The 16,899-nt window shown below is 41.0% G+C and overlaps 2 protein-coding genes across 2 annotated transcripts; one reads left to right on the forward strand and one right to left on the reverse strand.

The window, feature by feature from the left end:
- Positions 1–4,441: 4,441 nt before the first annotated feature.
- LOC137726711 (cytochrome c biogenesis protein CCS1, chloroplastic-like) lies at positions 4,442–8,083 on the forward strand. Its single transcript, XM_068465646.2, has 8 exons — positions 4,442–4,965; positions 5,358–5,577; positions 5,670–5,781; positions 5,922–6,194; positions 6,357–6,622; positions 6,875–7,031; positions 7,121–7,204; positions 7,571–8,083. The coding sequence occupies exons 1-8, from the start codon at positions 4,515–4,517 to the stop codon at positions 7,724–7,726; spliced, it is 1,719 nt and encodes a 572-aa protein (XP_068321747.2). The 5' UTR covers positions 4,442–4,514; the 3' UTR covers positions 7,727–8,083.
- Positions 8,084–9,707: 1,624 nt separating this feature from the next.
- Positions 9,708–12,809, reverse strand: LOC137725313 (4-hydroxy-3-methylbut-2-enyl diphosphate reductase, chloroplastic). Its single transcript, XM_068463959.2, has 10 exons — positions 12,391–12,809; positions 12,093–12,289; positions 11,546–11,725; positions 11,326–11,457; positions 11,133–11,207; positions 10,939–11,044; positions 10,757–10,851; positions 10,323–10,508; positions 10,079–10,165; positions 9,708–9,954 (listed from the first exon to the last, which is right to left on the reverse strand). The coding sequence occupies exons 1-10, from the start codon at positions 12,647–12,649 to the stop codon at positions 9,889–9,891; spliced, it is 1,383 nt and encodes a 460-aa protein (XP_068320060.2). The 5' UTR covers positions 12,650–12,809; the 3' UTR covers positions 9,708–9,888.
- Positions 12,810–16,899: the final 4,090 nt, after the last annotated feature.

Here is a 16,899-nt window from a genome sequence, read left to right on the forward strand (position 1 = left end):
TGTGATAACACAACCAGAGCATAAGTAGCCTAAGTGCAGTCCAACAGGACAAATACTAATTATACAACACCCAAAAGTGACCATACAATGGTGATAATCTGTCAGAGCTGCTGTGGATTCCTCGCAAGCCACCAAAAAGTACTCCTAACTAGAACCTGGAGGGGCGCAAAACGGGAAGTATGAATGGGCAAAACAAAGTTGTTCAAATCATTTCATTTCTCAAAAGTTCTAACCCCTCGCTGTAAAACCTATATAATTTCCCAGAAAATAGAATAAATATATATATATATATATATATATATATATATCACACCATGCTCAGAATAGCAAAATTCATGTGACATCCCGACCACGCCCTCACGGTTTTGTTTCCGGGAACTCACACGAGAACCTCCCAGTGGGTCACCCATCATAGAATTGCTCTTGTGCGTTACTCGCTTAACTTCGGAGTTCCTACGGAACCCAAAGCCAGTGAGCTCCCAAAAAGCCTCGTGCTAAGTAGGGATGGGAATATACATATAATGATCACTCCCCTGGGCGATGTGGGATATCACAATCCACCCCCCTTAGGGGTTCGACGTCCTCGTCGGCACACCACAACCAGGGATTGGCTCTGATACCAATTATCACATCCCAGCCCGAGGCGGATCACTTCCCAGGCTCGCACTAGCTGAACGACATGGCTTTCTACGAGGTGACATAGTTCTGACAGAAGACACCAAAATAATCAGAATATTCATAAAATATGCAAGACTGCTAAACCTAGGCTCTGATACCAAACTGACACACCCCGATCGAAATCAAGGCGTGATGGCCGTCATGTGAGGGTGACGTAGCCATGCGCACAATGTGAAAGTAATAATAATAAAAAAAATGCAAATAAATAAAAAAAAACTACTAGCAGTACTAGCTAAGATAACATGCTAGTGCGAGATTAAGTGTGATAACACAACCAGAGCATAAGTAGCCTAAGTGTAGTCCAGCAGGACAAATACTAATTATACAACACCCAAAAGTGACCATACAATGGTGATAATCTGTCAGAGCTGCTGTGGATTCCTCGCAAGCCACCAAAAAGTACTCCTAACTAGAACCTGGAGGGGCGCAAAACGGAAAGTATGAATGGGCAAAACAAAGTTGTTCAAAATCATTTCATTTCTCAAAAGTTCTAACCCCTCGCCGTAAAACCTGTATAATTTCCCAGAAAATAGAATATATATATATATATATATATCACAACCATGCTCAGAATAGCAAAATTCATGTGACATCCCGACCACGCTCTCACGGTTTTGTTTCCGGGAACTCACACGAGAACCTCCCAATGGGTCACCCATCATAGAATTGCTCTCGTGCGTTACTCGCTTAACTTCGGAGTTCCTACGGAACCCAAAGCCAGTGAGCTCCCAAAAAGCCTCGTGCTAAGTAGGGATGGGAATATACATATAATGATCACTCCCCTGGGCGATGTGGGATATCACAATCCACCCCCCTTAGGGGCTCGACGTCCTCGTCGGCACACCACAACCAGGGATTGGCTCTAATACCAATTATCACATCCCAACCTGAGGCGGATCACTTCCCGGGCCCGCTCCACCACCGTAGCATGATATTGTCCGCTTTGAGCCCCAACCACGCCCTCACGGTTTTGTTTCTGGGAACTCACACGAGAACTTCCCGATAGGTCACCCATCTTGGGAGTGCTCTCGCGCGCTACTCGCTTAACTTTGAAGTTCCTACGGAACCCGAAGCCAGTGAGCTCCCAAAAGGCCTCGTGCTAAGTAGGGATGGGAATATACATATAAGGATCACTCCCCTGGGCGATGTGGGATGTCACAATTCACCAATATACCATGTCAAATATCTCAACATAAAAAAATATGTAAGCCAGGTGATATAACTCAATGCAAATGATATGTCAACCAGAGTCACCTAACATGACTTGTACGGCTGAATCTAGAGCTCATCCATCTAGTCGGAGTCACCTAACGTGACATGTATGGCTTAAATCCACATCTCAACAAATATACCTGTACACAAGTCGGAACCACCTAAAGTGGTATGTACGATAAGACTGGGTGTAAATAAATACGCTCAAGTGCTACGATCACGTGAAGACTGTGCGAATAATAGCAGGTCACCCCCGAGTCGGAACCACTTATAGTAGTCTGTACGACAGGATTGTGCACCTAACTTGGATCCAAGATGAGCATATAATGCGAGAGGTGAACATCACGTGAAGGACGGTGCCCTAACTCTGGGTGGGAGCACTAACACCGGGGTGCAGGTTTATGAGCTCTCAACACATCTCACATAATCATCAATCTCACAACCATAATCTATAAACTTACCTGGTACTTACCTGTGCACCCACAACACCAATCATAAATATATGCAACTACTAATGCATGAGTAAAATAGGCAGATACTTTGCATCGCCTTTTAAGATGTATAATCATTCAAATTCATTTTGTGGGAAAAATTGCCAAGTATATAGGTATATACTAAAAAAACAAAAGCCCACTCACTGGTATGTGGAAGGGTCGTAGCCCCCGAGCCTCGATTAACTGCACTCGTCTTGAGAATAGGTCTCACCTATATGCGAAACAACTGTATAAACGTTAATTTAAAGCACAAACCAAAACTAGGTAAGAACTTCTCAAACATTGCTCAAATGGGGTGTTTGAATATACCAACGTGATCTATTCAACACCACGAAATCTCCATATTTTTAGAAAAATTTTCCAACCACCCACGCGCCAGCATCGCGCAGGCACGTGCCTGGCACACGTACAGAAACCCTAATGGCATTAAGGAATATTCCGTCCAAAAATGGAATATACCGTTATATATACCTGACGCCATTAGTAACGTCGTTAATATATTCTGTCAAAGTTGACGGAATATTCATCGTCTTCTTCGGTGATCCTCGCCGAAGCCGCCGCCGGCCACCGTTTGCGTCGCCGAAAACTGGAAAAACTTAGAACTTCAATATCTTCTTCATTTCTCAACCAAATTCCATGAAATTTGTATCAAAATGAACCTTACAACGAGTAGAACAAAACCTTACCACTTTTAGAACTTAAATACAACGGAATCTCGCCGGAAAAACCCACGATAATCCAGCCAAACTTGAAACTCGCCAAACTTAACTTCCCGACGTCCAAAACACTTCGTTTTTTTCTTCTCCAATCTTCGTGAAGACGTTCTAAAGCTCCCTCGAAGCTTAAAAACTTCCAAAAACTTCACGATCACAATTGCATGAACAATACCCAAATCAGAGCTCGCGAGAAACTAGGGTTTTCGAAGGTTTTAAGTCCAAACAAAGGTATGGATCAACTCCTAGGCTTGCAAGGACCTTGAATGTTAACATTAAAAACTCGATATGTGCCTGAAATGGTTGGTTGAAGGTTTGTCCGTATGCTTGTACGGAAATGGCAAGAAAATCCGAGAGATGGAAGAGAGAGGTCTGAGTGTTTGTGTGTATGGTACGTAGGAGTGTGTGTGTGTGTGTGGTCCAGCTTGATCACCAACCAAAAACCACAAAAAGCTAAGTTCTAATTGGGTCCAAAATGATAGGGACTTAACATAAATGGTCCACATCCAAAGTAAAACCACACAACACCACAAACGTTCAAGGGTACTTTAGTAATTTCACACCATCGATACAAATATTTCGGGATAGGCTATGACAGGGAATCATCCAATACGTCATATACATATAGATAAAAAATAAAAACCCACATAGTTATCTGATTATTAAACCACTTAATAACCAAGTAATGCTAGGAAGGTACATAATTATACTACATTAGTAATCATATGATATTATAAATGATTCATCAACATCCAATCACTCATTAGTTGACATGACATATACACATTATTTGTCATTTTAGATGGTACACCAATGTGATACAAAATGTAGTATAGCATTATTCATAATAAAATGTAAAATGAGTTTCTCATGAACCGTTTGATAATCATTTAGTTTTTAGTTTTTAGTTATTAGTTATTAGTTTTTTATTTTCAATTTTCACTTTTTTGAAAAATGAAATATTGTTTGTAACTATTTTCAACTTTCATTTAAAAAGTAAAAAAATAAACACTGAAAATCAAAGTGAAATCTCAAAATCAAATTTTGAAAGTTCAAGAAAGTATTTCAATTTTCATTTTCTTTAAACCTGAAAATTGAAAGTAGTTACAAAACAAATTTTAATTTTCAAATATAAAAAAAAAAAAAAATGAGAATACAAATTTCATCGAACGACATTTTAGTAAATATAAAAATAAATCGACAAACATGTGTGCTTTGATGGTTCAAATTCGTATTTGACGAGAATCGAACATAAAATATATCAGTTATAAAATAAAATGAATACTATTACACTGTAATACTAAATAACGAGCGTTTAATTGTATAAAAAAAATATCTTCCTTTGGGATAAACTAACAAAAGTACCGGTCGTTACACCTCACCTCCTCAACTGAATCAGTTGCGGAGCTTGATATCAATGGAGGCTCTAAACCCCACCACAGCCCCCAAATCATGTCTACCCAGAACCCATTTTCTCAAGGCCCCTCTCCTCCACTGCCCCTTCAAGCCCATCACACTCTCTTTTCACAATTTTCAAATTCACAGACGTTCCTTCCGGCGGCCACCTCTCTCCCTCTCAGTCACCACCACTTGTGGGCTGAAGACCCCTCAAGACAGGAAGAAGAGCAAGAAGAAAGGAAATAACATAACCAAGCAGATTATACTCTCCGAAAGAGTGCCACCAACTCTGGTGGAGAAGAGTGGCGACGCCGACGGAGGCGAGGAAGCTCCGGTGAAGTCAGGGAGTGGGAGTGGGAGTGGGGTGATGGGTCTGATGAAAGGGTTGTCGAGAAGGGTTCTGTCGGTTCTGTCTTATCTGCCTTTGGCTATTGGAGAAATGTTTGCCATTGCTGGTCTTATGGCTCTGGGTATGTTGAGTTTTTGGGTTTTGTTATCTTTGAGTAAGCAGCTTAATGACTTTTGCTTTTGGCTTTTTTCAGTTTGTTGTTTGCTAAATTGGGTTACTTGCTGGTGTGCTTGTTAGTAGTTGCTTTAAATTTGGGTTTTTTTTTAATTTTCAATCCAGTTAGCTTGTTTCCCTGGCTTATAACTGTGGGGTGGAAATAAAATTTGATTTATTTGTTTTGGATAATTTTTTTGTTTTTCATGAAAAATTAGAGTTTATAAGCAATGCTCTTTTCGGAATGCTCATAATTGTAAGCAATGCCTTGTTTTGTCTTATGAGGTATTGTAAAGAGAGATGTTTTTATCTTCATGTGGAATTTTAAGTAGGCCTTGTGTCAATGCAATACTTCTGCAGGAACTTTCATTGATCAAGGTGAGGCCCCTGATTTCTATTTCGATAAATACCCTGAAAGTAATCCCGTGTTGGGAATTTTCACTTGGAGATGGGTTCTCACCCTTGGGTTTGATCACATGTTCACATCGCCCATTTTCCTTGCACTTTTGACTCTCCTTGGTGCGTCACTAATGGCCTGCACTTACACTACACAAATACCCCTTGTCAAGGTTGCAAGAAGGTTTGCTTTCATTTTTCGTTTTACTTTATGATCCCTAACTGGAAATGAGTTGCGCACTGCCCTATTAACCGTGGATTTAATGGTAATAACAGATGGAACTTCATGCAATCTTCTGAGGCCATCCACAAGCAGGAATTTTCAGACTCTTTGCCGAGAGCATCAGTTGAAGATTTCGGTGTTGTTCTTATGGGAGCTGGATATGAGGTTATATATTTTTATATTCTTCTTTCTTTGTTTACTCTTTTTAGGAAACTTTTATTTTTTGTTAATTCCTCCCCCTGAATTATTTTTATCTCCTTATATTTACAGCTACGTGTTCAATATGGGTCGCTTCATCCTTTCAGGTATTCTTGAAGGGGCCTTCTTTATATGCTTTCAAGGGGCTGGCTGGTCGGTTTGCCCCTATTGGAGTACATCTAGCAATGCTGCTAATAATGGTAGGTGGAACTCTTAGTGCAAGCGGGAGCTTCAAAGGAACAGTTACGGTTCCACAGGGTTTGAATTTTGTTATAGGAGATGTGATGCACCCTATCGGGTTTCTCTCTACTCCAACTGAGGCTTTTAATACAGAGGTTCATGTCAACAAATTCTACATGAACTACTACGACAGTGGTGAGGTGAATGTTTATGTGCTCTATTTTGTTTGCTTTATGCTACCTTATCTCGCATGTTCTAAATGATAACGTTTATAATGACGTAATCATCTCCCAAATTTTGCTTGCTCAGTACTACTAAATGCATAGGTGGTTTACCTTTTCGTCCCCTCGTTTGTGTCTCAGGTATCACAATTTTACACTGATCTTTCACTATTGGACCTTGATGGTAAGGAGGTGCTAAGGAAAACAATCAGTGTAAATAACCCTTTAAGGTATGGAGGGATCACGATTTACCAGACAGATTGGAGTATTTCGGCGCTACAAGTTCTCAAGGATAATGAAGGACCCTTTAATTTGGCGATGGCACCTCTTAAGATCAATGGAGACAAGAAGCTTTATGGGTCCTTCTTACCCATTGGAGATGTGAATGCTCCTAATGTTAAGGGAATGTATGTGATTCTCCTACAGCTATATCTTTTCTTGTACCATTTGAATATGGAAGCTAAATTCCCAATTGGTTCTTGTTGGTGTTTCGAACAATTACAGAAGGCTCAATTGGGATGGAGAACCTTTAAAGCTTAGACGTTGCTCTATTTCCCCTGCCTCTTCATCCTTAAAAAAGGAGGGGCAGTGACCACATCTTTATTGACAGATAATTGTTTCCGGTTGTTGCTTACCTACATTCTTTTATCTAATTTCAGATCAATGCTTGCTCGTGATCTACAATCGATTGTCCTGTATGATCAAGAAGGAAAATTTGCTGGAATCCGACGACCAAGTTCCAAGCTTCCAATTGAAATTGATGGCAACAAAATTGTTATTGTAGATGCAATTGGGAGTAGCGGTCTTGACTTGAAGGTGATGCCTAAACATTTTCTTCAAAATTGGTGTACAATTTTCTTCAACTGCATCCATTCTGCCTTGAAACTAAATCGTGTTCTTATCAGACTGACCCAGGAGTGCCGGTTGTATATGCTGGATTTGGTGCTCTAATGCTCACTACTTGCATCAGTTTTCTTTCTCATTCGCAGGTAGAATTCAATTATACGTCTTACCGGTCAGTGTTTTGTGTTTATAAACCAGAAATCATGTACCCCAATTTTGATGAAGGTTAAAAATGGTTTATATTTGTCTTCATCAAGTAGGCTTACATGTAATCTGGTGTCATCAATTGGCACTACCTCGATTATAATCGAACTTTATAGTAGGATCACATAAAGTTTCTAATGCACAAGTATTTGTAGTTTGGGATGGTATCATAGATGGGTGCCTATATCTTACATTGATATTTCTTTCTTTGGTTTTGTTATACGTAATTGTTACGATTGTTGAAACTGTTCCCCCAAATTATTAATATATGCTTATGTTCTTTGTTTTCTCCTCTGCTCAAACTAAAGATTTGGGCCTTACAAGATGGAACAGCAGTGATCGTAGGAGGAAAAACTAACCGAGCAAAGGGAGAGTTTCCAGAGGAGATGAACCGCTTGCTTGATTGTGTTCCAGAATTAGTTAACTCGCCTCTTTCCAGGCAATCAGATAGCATTGTTGGCTAGTCTTTGAGGCATCTAAGATGGAATAGCTGTTCTTCTGAGCACCGAAATTAAATCCAGATATCGCTCCAGTTTAAAATGATTGCACAGAACTTCAAACAAAAAGAGAGAGAATTCATTACAAATTTATGAAGCAGAATTCAACACGTTGGCAGAGCAGTTGAATTTGTTTTTATATGTATACGTACCAGCATCATACCATTGACAGTATGGTTTCCAGTGCAAGTGCAAAGTCGAAGCTCTTCAATTGTATGTATTTATTTATATATGTCCAATTTTTTTCTCCAACAACTATCAAACTTACCATGCACATTGCAACAGTTGAGCCGCGTTCAATTCAGACAAGGGTACCATTCTTTACATCGACTTGGCTTTGCATTCTTTCAGTTTGTTTGTGCAAATATGTTGATACTTGTTTCTTTTGGTCGGCCAAGATGATTGCAACATTAATTTCCCGGGTTGAACTAGTCATAATCAGTCATATTACTTTTGCCTTTTCACACATGCGCCAGCTGATAGCAGGGCACTGGATTGATAGCTTGGACTTCAAGTAATGCAATCGAGCTTTAGAGAAAGCTCTGTTAATTGGTCTTGACTGCATAAAACCTTACCTCACCCCCCCTCCCCCCCCCCCTCTTGCTGTAGTGATTGCTAATGATCTGTATTCGGCTTCTGTCGAGGATCTAGCCACTGTTGTTGCTTTTTAGCATTCAAGCTTATTTAATTTGATCCAGAAACACACTGGTAGACGTTCTGTTAAATGGCGACCTTGCCCGGTCTACATCAGAATAGGAGATTATGTTCAAATCACTCCTTTTGAAACTCTGCTTAGATCCTTACATTTCAGCTTTATTGAGAAGAATCAAAACATATTTGGTTTTTTACACTGAAGGGTGAGGGATTTGTGCTAATTCACGCAGAGCCTGAACCCGAAGATGATCTCATTTTTACAGTTAATATCTTTGCACCGAAACTAAAAAGACTAGAACCTGAAGAGTCTCTATTGATGTTGATGCTCCAAATCTTAAAAAGCTCAGTTACGATGGCAACATGTAGGTATTTTACTCGTCAAAGGATGCGAAAACCCTAAGGAACGCCAGAATTAACTTCGCGCGGACCATGCAGGACGAACCTTTGAATTTGCCCATCATGATGTTCCTCTTGTACACAGGCTTTTTACTGTAATTGTCCACGTTGAGTATCTACCACTTTCAGGTCCTATTTTCCGGGTAAGTATATGCTTCTAACTGGTTTTCTTGGAGGCTCGATCGTAGCCTTTTTATGTCCTGGAAATATCGAGTTTTGATAGTCATTCATTCGTCTCTACTTTTATTTCTCGTGAAGGATCCCAACTCGGTACATCAGTACATCAATATCTTGTGCATATGTTCAATAAATCCTTAGCACTCCCATGTATTGGTCGATCCATTTGGAAACACAACGAGGATGACGTAGAACATGAATGGATTTCACCAGAGTCTCTGCCTATTTGTTTGTTGTCAAGCCTCAAGACTGTTTGCACGAGTGGATTCCGGCGGCAGCCAGATGAGATGAAAGGGGTAGAGTACCTGTTGAAGCACAGTGAGGTTCTGAATATCACGGTACTTTACACCCCAAGTAACTATTTAGATGAAGAGATGAACTTGTGGAAGGACATTTTTCTTCCATCCTGGGTTTAAACCATCTCTCTTCCTCCGTAGTTTAAATGAATTTATAGATTATTTTATCACCTATTAAAAGTATAAATGAAACAAAGATGGCCTTGCGAGACGGTGTTTATTATTGCTTTATTTTTACTCCAAGGTTCATTTTTGCTTGGTTTTTACTGACAAGGCTTCCCTTTCCAAGGTTGTGAATGGTCCTTCCTTTGGCGAAATGTGAACGTGTTTGGAGCACTTGTGCTTTCGATTGTCTTTCTGTTTAGGTTTTCTATAGCGGCCGATTGATAATCATTTCAGTTTTAGTTCCTTGTGAAAACGATATCTAATATGCAAAACTTCGGTTGCATTGAGAATGTTATTGAGGAACTTGTGTATGAGTTTACACTTCTAGGGTACAAGGAGCCTTACAAAATAAGATACAGTAAGACTTTCCGCTCGATTAGACAACGATCAAGCTGCGTGCATAACCGGGTACGGTGTACCAATGATGATGCCCAACTTGGATTACGCTAGTTGCAGGACTTCTTCACGCTTGAGGTCGAACACCCTGATAAGAGTGTCTTCAACAACCTGGAAGAAACCCAAATGGATTTGATCAATTATTAAGCTAAGAAGCAAAAATTTCGGCAGATAATGTGAATTCAAACAAAAGCGGTTCAGTGGTTCAAATAATATTCACATGGATGAGAGTTACCTTATCGGGAGTAGATGCCCCAGATGTCACTCCAATAGTGACAGGACCTTCCGGCAGCCAGTTTTCTTTCTCAACCAACTCGCCATGCTACCAAAGAAACACAACAGACAGTTATGATACGTACCGAAAAGAGAACAAATAACTGTACATGAAATTTTGTTTCTGTTACTGTTTTCCGAAAGAACGACGTAAATTTGTAAACCATAACAAACTAAATTGCAGTTCTATGGCTTCAGAGACTCACATTGAGCTTATAAGCTATTCTGTTTCCAGGGCCTATTCTCTTCTCACTATCAATCCAATACGAGGGAATTCCACGTTCTTCTGCAATCTCTTGTAGGTGAGAGGTGTTACTTGAGTTCCACCCGCCAATGACTAACAAAAGATCTAGCTTTTCCTCAACGAGCTTGTACATTGCATCTTGTCGCTCCTGTAAAAGGAGCATATACATCACCGTGTACATTCTCAAAATTTTAAATTTTCTTAAAATGTATACAAAACTATAAACTAGCTTCACAAGGGTATGCAAGTTGCTGCTGCAGTGGGGCATTAGAATAATAAACACAATCTTACAAGAAGATAAAACACAAAGCATGGTTACAAATTGTTCCATGGCACACCAACTACAAAGAAATCTAAACCAAACCCAAAAAACCATGAACTAGCGAAAGAACTTGCCTGAGTTGCATCACATATTGTGTTGAAGCTCACAAAGTGGTCATTTATATTTTCCACTCCGTGCTTACTCATCATGGTCTTCTCTACTAATTTTCCTGTTAGATTGCAGATGCAATAAATAATTTACTCAAATAATCTGTTCGCCGCAGATGGACCAACATAACATAACTTCAAGGACTAACCAATCTCTTCAGTTTCCCCCTTAAGCATTGTTGTCTGATTTGCAATCCCAACTTTTACCAGGTCTCTGTCTGGATCAAACCCCGGAGAGAGTGCCTTTTTAAATTTCTGCATTCAAAGCCAATAAAACACTTCAACACTGCCTGATAGTATCACACAACCAAATGAATTGATATAAGCAACTTAAAAACAGCACCTCCATAAACGCCTCTTTAGTTGAGCTAGACCCATTAAGTTCCCCGCCAAGAATATAGTCACACACATACGTTGCCTGAAATAAATTTGACATTAATAACTAATTAGCTTGACAAACAGAACAACTGAAGCTAAAGAGTAAAAACTTTTAACTTCGGCAGCAGTTCTACGAGAAAGTACAAACCATTGTATACCTCATCCATGTTTTTCACTATAACATACTTCCCGGCAAAAGAAGCAGTGGCCACAGTCTCCTCATGAGAATATTTCCCATGAATGATCGAAGTGTAATCTCCTTTCTTGTGCTTCTCCACAGTATTCCAAACCTTCACACGAAAACACCAACATAACATATCAGAACCAATTTAAATTTTCGCCAAAAATATTAAACGGACTAAAAATAAAATTGCCAACCTTGGAAACCCAGGGGCAAGTAGTGTCAACAATTTGAACATCTCTGTTACTCAAGTCGAGCATCTCATCCACTCCGGCTCCGAAAGCAGGCAAAATGACCACATCGTCCTTGTTCACCACCTCAAACTGCTTCTGACCTTCCTCTATCGGAATGTTCTCCACCTTCATCTCCTCCAACCTCTGCTCATTTCATCTCAACACAATCAATTAGATAATTAACTAATATTTTTCTTTTTTTTTTTATCACAGACGATATTAATACTCAAAGCTACACTAATGGAGCGTTTTAACCTCGGACAATCCACAACTAGCCACAATCCACCATTAGATGATTAATTAACTTTTTATTTAAAAAAAAAAAAAAGGGGAGTGGCAAGCCACGATTATCTACTCCCTGGCCTGGAGAGGCTATGGAGAATTTCACCCTGCCCATGGCCATGGCCACAGTCAAACAGACTCACCAGCTCGGAGCATCATCAGTACCTCCCACATTTTTTTGTTAATACAAACAGTAAACCAAATACAACTGCAAAAATTAATTAAGCACCTTATTGACCGTTGGATTGTGGATGATTTCGTTGGTGATCCAAATCTTATCATCGGGAAACTGCTTTCTGGCCTCGTAAGCAATCTGCACGGCTCTTTCAACGCCCCAACAGAATCCGTACGCCTCCGCGAGCTTCACCGTCACATTTCCCCAGGTGTACTCGAACCCGTTCTCCTTCAACGTCTTGATAATATCGCCTTAAAACATCAAAACTCAACAATTAAACTTAATTAATCGACTAATTAACTGCTTAATTACTGATTCTGAGGTGTAGCTGCACCGATTACAGCTTTCTCACTTGTGTACTCGCGGTTCATGAGCTCCAGTGTCGCCTCTTTGTGGCCGAAGCCTCTGCGGTTGTAGTTCTTGCTTCGAGTGAGGTTCTTGCGGAAGACCTTGGCGTCGAAGTCGGACTCGACAGCGGAGGAAGAGGAGTCGCCCGAGCATCGGACGGTGAAGGGTTTCCGGCAACTGAGAGATACCCTCCCGGCGAGGCTCTCTGAGAGGAAGAGATCGTTACGCGGTGTAATTCGGGCGAAGTGGAGAGTGATCGCCATGGCTGAGAGAAAGGGAGAGAGAGAGGGAGAGGCGCGTGGAGAGAGACTGGAGTTGGTTGGCACTTGGCAGTGGCGGTGTTCCGTTTATCTTGTGGGCAACATTGTGCCCGTGCCCCATGAATATTACGTGTTTTTTTATATTTATTATATTTTTTTTTTTGTGAGTTGTCGTTTTACGTGAAGAATCGGGACTTAGGGGTCGTCGTTTTGATACCTGGACGGCGGGGACGGATGTGTGAAATTACCGAAAAGGTTACCGTAAATGGCTGGTTGCATGAATCGTAATAGGGAGATGAACGCGTGGCTTTTGGAATGTTCCAACAAATTTGAAAACACAAATAATGGCTCTTACCATTTAAACATATTTGGACAACAAAATAATTTTGTGGATTAAGAAATTTTGTCTAAAATTTGGTGGCTCGGAAACAAAAATGGAAAAATGTAGAAGTACGTAATTATTTGGAGATTCGTGTCATTTAGTGATATATAGTATTGAGAAATTTCTCAAGTTTTAAACCAATTTGATTTCATTTAATAAAATGAAAGCTACAAATTATAATTTATCCAAAAATAAATAAAAGCTAATTTATCCGATAGTTATAATTCATGATATCATTTGATTTCGGTGTGGCATTTCATGACGAATCCAATAGTTATATTGGACATTTAGTTCACAATATGCTGCATGTGAAAGTTAAGGTGATTGACATTACAACAATAGTATCAACTAATTACTGTAAAAAGTAATGAGCTTCAAGTGGTTCAAGCTATTGGAAGTGTGCTTGATGGATCCTCCTCAACGAACCGATGGTTGATGATATTAAGACAAGCCCATGATGTTTTTGTATACAAAGACTCATATTTGTAAACCCGTTGATGTTGTTGAGCATAGATTCGAAAAGTCAACCTTTACTTTTTAATTTAGATTCCTGATGATTTGAGGAGCCACCTAATTTGATGGGCAACGCACTCCTTGAGGAATGTATGGTTTCTTAGCACTTTGAATAAAACTACTACCATTTAGCTTTAAAAAAAACATTCAAAAAATTAAAGCATACTCATTAATTAGTTCAAAACAAAATAGTACATCTAAGAAAACTACCAAACAAACCTTTAAAATTCCATTCCACTTTTAACTAATTTCTCTAAAACTGTAGTACCCTTACCACACTTATTGCAATACCCAAAAAGATTGCCAAGGATTGCAAAACCCATTTCCAGCTCACACAAAAAAGTGGTTGGGATTATGACCTGACCCTGCCATCTAGTCTTCCGCAGCTGACAGATCTATAACTCGACTCTTCTTTATGCAACTTGGCTTTTGGGCACACTTCCGGCGTTTTGAACAGACCCTTGAAGTTATGCACATTATTAGTGACGGCTATAAGCCTGTTTGTTAATAGCATCAGAGTCAAATATACCGCCAACAAAATTTCATGCTCGACGAGAATGTAATCCTTTCCTGAGGGCATTTTGTGCGTTGGAAATAAAAATGCACCATGACAACTTATTCTCGACAGAGGACTTTTGGACGTCAGATACAGTGCTTTTTTGAGGATATTTAGGGGCCCTAAGAAAAATTGGTCACAAATGACAAGTGTGGAGCTTAAAATAATTTCAAAAATTCTTGAGGCGATATGTGAACTTTTATTCAAAGAAGACAAGATTGCCCTTAATAAATGGGCAGGCTTCTTAGATGCTTCCACGCACAACTCACACCCCTGGAGGTCTTAGCAGTTGAATACGACTGCCCACAGCTCACCTGCCCTTGCCAAGGAATTAAAGATAAGAATTAATTACCCAAATCATATCTTTAATACATTCCCAGTTGAAGATTGATTCCAATCAAGTAAATAATCCTAATTTAAATCAATTAGGGATAATTACTCCATTATCTCAAGATTTAATATCCTATTAAATATCTTGGAAATATTTAGAGAATATCTCTCCATTAAACATTATATGGCCGCCCCTAACCCTATAAATACTTCATATTCTACCAAATTTTGAGAGGTTTTGCAACCCTAAAAAAGCCCTAAATACTTTACTCTCTCATAGAACCTAACTTAGGCATCGGAGATTCGTTGACCTAACCCCCCCCCCCCCACCTCATGGGCGCGTGAGGCTTAGGTCTCTGATCAAAGGTATTGATTGTTTTGCAGGTGCATTTTCGTCAAGACTAAAGACGGTGGAAATTTGCGTCGACAAATTGGTGCTTTTATTGAGAGCTGATTCAAAACACTCGAAGAAGCCTATGGCATTTGTTTCTTGAATTTTCTATTACGTTGAATTTCTCACACGTCGTATCAATTAATTTTTCCTAGAAAAGTTTCTTGATCAATCCCTAGAGAAAGTATACAATGGTAGGAAATTCAGCAACTATGACGAACTGAACCTCCTACGTTCAATGATTTGGACTAGAGAGTGGAGACGAGGACATAGCCCCATGACGGAGGTCCTCAAGGCTCAACATGACGGCTGGAGGAGCCCCATCGCCATAAAGTCGCGCCACCACCATCACCACCGTGACCCACCAGGCCACGACAAGGCCACAAGGCCATTGTACCACTCCCACTGTCACTGCCCTTGCAGCGCTGCACCCAACCAAACCCTAGGAAAGAGGCCTAAGTCCATTTCCAAGCTCATGGGCAGGAAGCCCAAAATTTGGCAGCTGCCATAGCAGGCCTAGGACAGAAGCCCAGCCTACTGCAACAGCAGGCCCAAACCCAAGCCCAAAACACAGCAACTGCTGCCAACCAGGCAACTCAACGGGCTCAAGCCCAAGCCACCCAACCAGCAGGCCCTGATGTGGTAACCCAACGGCCAAGAGGCCCAAAGGCCATACAGGTCCAAAGCTAGCAGACGCCGGTCCAACACGCCCCGCGACCCGCTCCGAAGACCCAGATTGTGGACCAACCGATTCCAAGGCCACCTTCAGCGATCCAGATTTCGACCACAGGTCTCGCAATCAATTTAGGGTTACTTACACCCTACTTTTCTGCAGGAATGCTCGCTTTGGGCTCAAGCTTTGTACCTGTAGTCCACTATACTTCCACCACACATGGAGATGCCTATTTTCCAGACTCTTCCAATCCAAATGGCGAGCACCACCTACCCCAGCAGTTCGCCAATTTGACGAACGCCCTCACGCAGCAGACTACTTTAGAGAAGCAACTCCTCGACCTCATCGAGATACAACGCGCCCCAGACGAGGTGTCCTAAAGCAGGAAAAGGGTGGGAAAATGTGACTCATTCTAGCGACATCTCAGCAAAGAGCCGCTCAGCCTATCATGAACCCTGCATTCGGGTAGTGTGCACTTTCGTTTGGGCCATCGGGGAAATGTCTTTTCCTGCCTAAATGCATAAAGAAGCGTTCATTCCCGACTCGGCTCATGAGTCAGTATGCACTCGAGGTTGGGTCCATGCTCCGACGAGCACTCAGGACATTCCAGGCGAAGCATCCATATAAGGCTAGGCCCATAAGGAGATCCTTCTACAAGGCAACGGAGTAGGCAGCTGCACAACGTCCAGATGAGAGCACAAGAGCAGTCCAGCTTAAATTCCATTGGCAGCCCTTGCCAAGCATGATGACGAGCAGCACAGCACAGCAACAGCGACACAGACGAGCAGAGCATGCCGAAAAGCAACGGGGACCAGCAGGTCAGCATCGGGGGCAGTTGAAGGCTCCGTTGCCTCAACAGGTGCAAATCCAGGAGGAAGTACAAAGGCTAGTAGCAGAGCAGCTGAGCGGATTCTAGCGCATTAACACCACTGACAATGCCCTTCGTAGAGACGGGGCCAACCTAAGCAGGTCACCATTTTCAAACGAGATCGAGCAGACGAAGCCACTGCGAAAGTTCAACTCACCACATTTCACCTTGTTCAAATGAGATGAAGATCCAAACAAACACTTGATGCACTACCAAAGTGCCATAACCTTCTATGTCAACAACAACGCATTCATGTGCAAAATCTTTGCCACGACGCTCCAAGGCGAGGTGCAAGACTAGTTCTACACCATGCCGCCACGCTCAATCTGGAACTTCAGCGAACTTTCTTTGGTTTTCACTAAGGAGTATTCATCCTACCGTTCGATTAAGAAGAAATCTAACCACTTCTTCAGCATGAATGACCTAAATGAGTCACTCCACACATACGTCAAGAGGTTCAAGGTGGAGAAGACGAAGATTGTTGGATGTGACGACAGCATCGCATGCTCAACTTTTCAAAAAAGGCTCCCAGCAAATCAC

Source organism: Pyrus communis, chromosome 5 (assembly GCF_041283825.1).
Source record: "Pyrus communis isolate YQ-2024b chromosome 5, ASM4128382v1, whole genome shotgun sequence".
Lineage (NCBI taxonomy): Eukaryota > Viridiplantae > Streptophyta > Magnoliopsida > Rosales > Rosaceae > Pyrus > Pyrus communis.

What these genes read in the sequence shown, in the direction of transcription:
- LOC137726711 (XM_068465646.2), top strand. Translation starts at nt 4,515, where the DNA reads ATGGAGGCTCTAAACCCCACCACAGCCCCCAAATCATGTCTACCCAGA. An exon ending in TGCTGGTCTTATGGCTCTGG is followed by an intron (nt 4,966 to 5,357) that starts GTATGTTGAGTT and finishes ATACTTCTGCAG; the next exon opens with GAACTTTCATTGATCAAGGT. An exon ending in CTTGTCAAGGTTGCAAGAAG is followed by an intron (nt 5,578 to 5,669) that starts GTTTGCTTTCAT and finishes TGGTAATAACAG; the next exon opens with ATGGAACTTCATGCAATCTT.
- LOC137725313 (XM_068463959.2), bottom strand. Translation starts at nt 12,649, where the DNA reads ATGGCGATCACTCTCCACTTCGCCCGAATTACACCGCGTAACGATCTC. An exon ending in CATGAACCGCGAGTACACAA is followed by an intron (nt 12,290 to 12,390) that starts GTGAGAAAGCTG and finishes TGATGTTTTAAG; the next exon opens with GCGATATTATCAAGACGTTG. An exon ending in TAGTGAAAAACATGGATGAG is followed by an intron (nt 11,208 to 11,325) that starts GTATACAATGGT and finishes AATTTATTTCAG; the next exon opens with GCAACGTATGTGTGTGACTA.